The 7,310-nt window shown below is 40.4% G+C and overlaps 1 protein-coding gene across 1 annotated transcript; it reads left to right on the forward strand.

The window, feature by feature from the left end:
- The first annotated feature begins 1,078 nt into the window (after window positions 1–1,078).
- Window positions 1,079–4,546, forward strand: LOC101467821 (platelet-activating factor receptor-like). Its single transcript, XM_004540398.3, has 2 exons — window positions 1,079–1,133; window positions 2,456–4,546. The coding sequence occupies exons 1-2, from the start codon at window positions 1,080–1,082 to the stop codon at window positions 3,686–3,688; spliced, it is 1,287 nt and encodes a 428-aa protein (XP_004540455.3). The 5' UTR covers window position 1,079; the 3' UTR covers window positions 3,689–4,546.
- The last annotated feature ends 2,764 nt before the right edge of the window (window positions 4,547–7,310 follow it).

Raw genomic sequence — 7,310 nt, forward strand, 5'->3', positions numbered from 1 at the left:
AGGAATAATCATATCTCTACAAAAGCTGCAGATAACGTTGATCAGTTCATTAATGTTTTCGGATGACTCTGTAAACACCGACCAGTCAGTGCAGGCAAAGCAGCCCTGCAGGTCTAAAGAGACGTTGTTATCATACTTTTGTGGGGTGTTTCCTCGCCTTCTCTCTCCGTAGCACAGTCCTATAAACAGGCAGGAGATGCACCGTGTTTTGGTCAGAGGATCTGAGTGCGGGGCCTGCCACAGATGTATACGCACCTTTAATGGAACCATAACAAAGATCCAGAAGCGTGTAGGAGAATTGACATATTTATAGAAAGTGCCCAGTGTTTTCTTCAAATTACAGTAATTAAAGTCCAACAGAATAACAGAGGGACAGAGGGATTGGAGCGAGTACACGGGGGTGTCAGTCGCAATCTTCGAATTTGCTTTCGGATGGACGTAATTAACGGTGACGTTGATCTGCGGGAATTCCCTCGGCAGGTGACGGCCTGATAGACAAGAGAAGCTCAGTGTTTGGCAGATACACCTGTTCACGGTAAAGTTTTTACACTATTTCTAAATAATATATTCCTCCTTCTTTCTGTAAGTTTATGCTTATGTATATGATGGAAGAAGATGGCACAGCGACACAGGGCCTGCTCCTACTCTGGTTCCTGTTTTATTTTAGGGTGATTTAAAATAATCGGTAACACATTTTGCAGCATTTTTTTTTTTAAAGAAAATTACATGTAACCAAGATCTGTGAATAGTGGCAGTGACTTTTCATACACAAACTAACAACTATAACCCCCACATTTTTATGTCTCGTATCAGCATGTGCCAGACATTCTCCTTTTTAAGGGCCAGTTTTCCTGTGTAAGCAGCTCATTTCTTTACTTGGTAACATTATTTCTTTGTTGTTGTTCTTCTTGGTGCTTGTTATTGTCAGGTGTATGAAACTGTGGAGGTGAACTTTACGTATTTTGGACCATTTGGGGCTTTCCTAAGAAGACTGAAGCGACACCTCCTCCGTCTTGCCCCGAGAGAACACTCCCACTCACACAGTCTGATGCATAAATTCCCTCTCTGTCAGAGAAGTCATGCTATTGCTGAACTGCAGCTGTAAATTCATTAATCAACAGAAGAAGCAGACGGTAAGTGTACGGTTCTTTCTGTAATGTTTCTTTTAAAATGACACAGAGGATATATTATCACAGCAGGTCATGTAACATCAACTAACCATTGATAAAGCAATTACAGTAATTTCAGTGTGGCACATATTCAGAAAAAAATACAGTAAAACTAACAACAAACAGAGATTATTATCTACTTATTTACTGTTGGACTGTTGTTCTTTATCGTAAGTGGGTTTCAAGCTTGTTCAGTGACAGATTCTCCTTGTATGTATTTAGGTTGTAAGAGTTTGCACTGTGATTCAGTGTCAGCTGTTTTACAGCAGTTCATAGTCTGAGAACCACGTCCTGGTTCAACCTTTGACCCTTTTTGCACTACTTTCTGTTTTAATTCTGACGTTTATCTTTGACTGAATTCAGGCCACGTGAGAGAGATCTCTAGTTCTGTAATCACTTTAGCGTAAGCAATAAAATGAACATAAACAAGTCAGAAATCCAACCCCAGTCTTTCCCTCATGGTCTACAACTGAGGCTTCATGATGTATAGTCTATTGCCTTTATTTTCAGGGCCGTGTCCACTTAATACCACGCTATATGGTTATATGGCATTTTAGTTAATATAAAGCATAGAACTGAGGCACTTCAAATAATTCCATCCCAACACAGGATAAAGCGCCCTGCCACAACACAAAAATGGTTCAGCAGTGGTTTGAGAGGCACAACAACAAGTTTGAAGTATTGGCTTGGCTTCAAAATTAACCAGATCTCAATCCAGTCATGCATCTTGTGAGTTCTCCAGGACAAACAAGTCAGATCCATGACTTCATCCAGGACTTCAAAGATCTGTTACTGTCTTGGTGCCAGATACACACCTCTGGGGGTCTAGTGGATTCCATGCCTGGATGGTTCATGGCTGTTTTAGAAGCAAATGGGGGAGGAACACAACATTAGGCAGGTGGCATAATGTTATGCCTGATTGGTGTATACATTAATACATCTTAAATTAATTTAATGGCTAAAAAGGTGATGAAAGGGACACAATATTTGACTGGTAAATACATTTTTACAAATAAATACTGATACACAACTTAGTCCTTGAAGCAGGAGAAATGTTGTTGCTTGTTACTTTCATTATTTTAAACCTATTGTAGTCATTTACTGTTGTTTTTATTTATTTGTTGCTTTTATTTATTATACCTGCCTTCAATGGAAGGACAACAAAAATAAGTTATTCTCAAAGGCTTTTCCCTCCATTGTACGCTTTACCTTTGTCATCTGCATCAAAACTCTGCTCATCTGTCACAGGACACTGTATTTATGGTAATGTATTTTGTTTCCCACAGACAAGGATGACTCAATCAGTTACTATGACAACGATGAGTAGTGTGGAGTCCACAACCATTAATTCCACTGAGAGTCCGTTCCTGGACTCTCAGTTTCGTTATGTGTTCATCCCGGTTTTCTACATCATCTTCTTCATCCTGGGCTTCATCTCTAACCTCTATGTGCTGTTTGTCCTGCGCTGCCTTCGTCAATTCAAGGCCATGGGAGAAATTCACATTTATATGACCAACTTGACCATTGCTGATCTTCTGTTTGTGTGTGCTCTTCCCTTTTGGATTGACTATTATATCCGTGAGGGAGACTGGGTTTATGGAGACGTCATGTGCCGGGTGACAGGCACCTTCTTTTTCATCAACACCTACGGCACCATCCTCTTCCTTTCAGCCATCAGCATCAACAGATGCTGGGCGGTGACTCGGCCTCTAGACGCAGCCTCGTCAAACCGCAGAATTCGTGGAATTATTGTTTGTATTTGTATCTGGGTGTTTGTTCTGACGATTTCTGTTCCTTTTCTGGTGAGTCCAGGGATCAACGTGCACCGTAAAAACAACACTGACATACGTCGCTGTTTTGAGGGATACCAGGGTGGAACTAATGACAAGAAGAAAAAAGTGGCTGTCACTCATTTTCTAATAATTGGATTGTTTTTTGTTGTCTTTTTACTCATTGTGATATGCAATGTCCTTATTGCTCGAATTTTAGTTTGTAAAAATTCTCCTCAGTCAGAAAGTCAGTCTTCAGGAACACAGTCTAAAAAGCTCACTGTGACATCCATATTTAAATGGCCCACAGGGGTAAAACGGAGGGCTCTCCAGATGTTGCTGGCAGTGGTGGGAGTGTTTGTTCTGTGTTTCCTGCCACACCACATAGTTCAAGGCCCCTGGGCTCTGGCAGTGCTGGAGATCGAAGACGGCTTCGGCCACGTGAAGTACAGCGAGACCACTCGTCAGTTGCTGAGCGACGCTCATCAGATCACCCTGGTTCTTATGGGCCTCAACTGCATTTTGGATCCTGTAGTTTATTATTTTGCCACAGGGAAGTTTAGAGGACTCATCAAGGCCCACATTACAAAATTAATCACATTCACCCAAACTCGGAGCTACCACTTAAACCAGCCTGCATCACCTGTTTGCACTCTGGTAGCAAATCAGAGGCCTCATAGGAAACCCACAACGGCTGGGGTGGAGGACCAAAGTCAACATGGTAGGAGGAACTCATTGGTTATTTTATAAAGTATTTTCAAAAATCTCACTGATCCAGGATTTTGAACCAAACCACATCTCAGATAAGATTCTCTCCATTTCATGACAGAGATGAAATGGAGAGCATGTCCACATTAAAGGTTGGAGAGGCTTGTTAGCCTTATTCTAGGAATTATACTCTGGAATCAGGGAGAGGAGGATATATGGTGTTGTGTGCTTGTACACGTGGAGTTAACCATTTACCACAGAGGGAGGCTGGTGCTGCTTAAATCTACAGTGAGTCAGAGCGGTGGTTCACGCAGTTCACAATCCACTGTATAGAGCCTTCTTGAAAGACTCCCCTACTGTGCTTTTATTAGTCTCTGCCTCCATCATGTGGTTTAAATGCAGTATTGCTCACTTATCTCAGTGGCTGTAAAGAAAGCAGTGTGATCTTCAAACTGCACTAACATCCCGTAAAGATGTGGGATCATTCTGAGAGTCAACATCCAAAGTTTTGAAGAAACATGGAAACTATTCCTGAAGATTACTTAAAGAGTATTCAAGGTGCATTAAAGAATAATTGTGGTATTGTAAAATATTAACTTTTGCTGTTGTTAGAATTATGGACACTCGTGTTTTGCCTTTTATACTGTATTTTCATGCATATTTGCACATACTTCAATTAACCTCTGCCCTTGTCCATCTTCTTTTTCAAAATATAAGGAAACAAGCTGTACCTCAAGACTTTTTCACAATGTTGTACATATTGACCTATACCTCTAACGGACCTGTACCAATAACTGGTTTTAATATAAATACAAGAAATATGTCATTTATGACACATCATCTTGTGGAAGTTGTTCTCTCTGAAAGTTTTTGTAAATAAAAACATGAAATCTAATTTGATCAGATGACCTCGGCCTTTATTAATTTCTTCCATTCTGATTGAATGCCTACAATGAGGGTTAACCTTTTCTTCACTTAATAGAGGAGGGGTGGAGAACTTGTGCAGACGCCTGGTAATGAACTAATCATTTGATTCAGGTGTGTTGACCCAGGGTGATATCTAAAACCTGCAGGACACCGGACCTTGAGGCCTGGAGTTCCCAACCCGTGTAAAAGAGTTACTTGATGGAACTGAATGCTTGTGGTAACCTGTGGAAACACTCCTTGTTAGAAGGATAAAGCATTACCCTCACAGTGTGAAGGGTTGACTAAGACACAGGAGTGTGAAGTGTTGAAAGTGAAACTGTTAAACGCTTACAAGCCGTGTGTGGGTGTATGATAACATCCTGTTCCAGTAGTGATGATAGTTGTTGGTAAAGCTGACAACTGCATGGAAATGAAACTACAGTAACAATAACAACTGTAGAGTAGGGAGGAGTCACACAGGACAGGATCCCTGACTGGAGGTCAAAGACCATTGCCATGAGGAAGGACTACGAGGAGAACAAATCAGGGAGCGCTAAGTCTAAACCAGGGCCTCTCCCCACAAATGTTTTCTGTTTCAATGTGTCTAATATGTGCTTTGAATTACGAATTGTTCTCCAGTTCTCTGTGTCCTGACACTGAGAGCTCCACAGTTGTGCATCCTGAATCTCTAAATTGTTACCTAAAATAATGTGAACTGATAAATTGCCTCCTGAACTTCTCTCAGTAAAAAAGATGTACAGGTACAGGGTGAATTTGTATATGTTGCTATATCATTTTTATGTTTTGTCAACATTAAATGAAGGCAAAGAAACAAAAACTGTCCCACAAAATGCCTGTGGACATCTTTGATGTGTTATATTTGGAGTGATGAAAATATGCTAATGAAATCAAACAAAACATCAATCGGATCTTTATTTAAACTAGCTGATTAACTGTCATCATTATGACTAATAGCTTCAATTATGACTCACTGATGAGACAGAAACGTGTGAAATTAGATGCCTGGCAGCTTGTAAATTAATCACAGACATTAATGAAATGTATGATGCAGAAGATTAAAAAAAAACAGCCAAAAAAAAACCCATCCCAGAAACTTAAAACGACTCTGGTTTTAATTTGGGCAAATTAAAGACCTGCTTTATCTTGAAAGAAAGTAAGAGACTTAGTAAGAGACAGTATATCCTCAGTTTCTTAACGTAAAACTAATGGAGTCAGGGCCGGTACAGAGTGCTTGTTCGTTTTAGTCCCCTTGTTTTCCACTGAGTTATTGGTTCTATCACTAGTTAGCAAAGTTTATGTAAGTTCAGTAACCTCAACCAACCTTCACTCGGTGATGTGATGTTCTGTACTAGCACAAGATGGTGCTAAACACGTTCTAAAAATGTTAATTTTAAGCACTTATTTCTTAAATCCGGCCTCACAGACAGTGTTACATCTATATCTACGCAAAGTTTGGCAACTCTAAGATTGGTTGCAGTGGCTCAGCATGGGGGAAAGAATCACAATATGTTTGTTATATTGCGTAAGTATATAAAGAAAACACTTTAGATGCTTACCATTTGTTTCAGAAACAAGAGCATTTTGTCCTTTTCCCCCCTATTACATCACAACAACTTGATTGGTCAGTTTCAGTGTTGATCCTGGAGCAACATTATTTTGATGATACAAGTACAACATCAACAGGGAGATATCTGTTAATCAACTCTGACCATGGCTGTGCAACAGTCACAAAACACAATGCATCATTGCATATTCACCACAGAACAGCAAACTAACCTGTTTATCCTTCACAACACTGCCTTGTATTTTCATGCAACTGTTGAACAACACAAATTTAGCATACCTCAGTTTGTTTTACAAAACACAGCTTTAAATTTCCAGTTTATCAAATGCTACTGAGCAGTCCTTACTTTTAAATATAACCTCTCTTCTTCCTCTCCTGACTTACATCTCTCTCCATCTCTGAGTGAGGTTATTGCTCACTCTTTTCTCACTTTGAATTACAGCAGCTCTACTTTTAGCTATCAGACAAACTAGGAGATTAACTGCATTGAACCAGTTTGTGTGTTTGCTCTTATTTGTTAATCTCAAGAAACATTGCATCTAAAATGGGCTCCTACTTAAAAAGCTATACTCCCTTTATTCCTGCTCCTCTTCTGTAGAGCTAGCTAGCTATAGAAGTAGCACGATCAAACTTACGGATAAATTTATGAAGTACATTCCAGGGTCCTTAATAGCCAGAAACGATTAAGCTAGGTGGCTAATATGTATATACATGCAAATGTGTTTTAATTGTCCGTTTAACTCTTCATTTACCATGGACCCGCCGGCAGGCCCATTTTACAGCGCTGTTTACATGACTGTAACTCCATCATGTGGCACAGCATCAAGGCCATCACCAACTACAGGAAGACAACAACTGCCTACGAGGGTGACGCCTCCCTACCAGATGCGCTGAACAACTTCTATGAACAGTTTGACACTCAGAATGGCGTGTTGGTGTGTCAGGTTCTGTGTCTCTTTGCAGAGTTAACTCTCAGAAAGCTGCTGGTCCAGATAACATCCCTGGGTGAGAGCTTCATTGAGCACTGCTGCTGTCCCAACTTGCTTCAAGGCCACCACCCTCTTTCCTATGCCAAAGAAGTCCCCAGTGTCCTGCCTCAATGACTGCCGTCTTATTTTTCTGATTCCCATCATGATGTAGTGCTTTGAGAGGCTCGTCATGACTCACATTAAG

The sequence above is a fragment of the Maylandia zebra genome, linkage group LG19 (genome assembly GCF_041146795.1).
Source record: "Maylandia zebra isolate NMK-2024a linkage group LG19, Mzebra_GT3a, whole genome shotgun sequence".
In the NCBI taxonomy this organism is placed as follows: domain Eukaryota; kingdom Metazoa; phylum Chordata; class Actinopteri; order Cichliformes; family Cichlidae; genus Maylandia; species Maylandia zebra.

Excerpts from the sequence above, each read along its gene's own strand:
- LOC101467821 (XM_004540398.3), top strand. The coding sequence starts at position 1,080 with ATGCTATTGCTGAACTGCAGCTGTAAATTCATTAATCAACAGAAGAAG. Across the intron at positions 1,134-2,455 it reads ATCAACAGAAGAAGCAGACG|ACAAGGATGACTCAATCAGT; the intron begins GTAAGTGTACGG and ends TGTTTCCCACAG.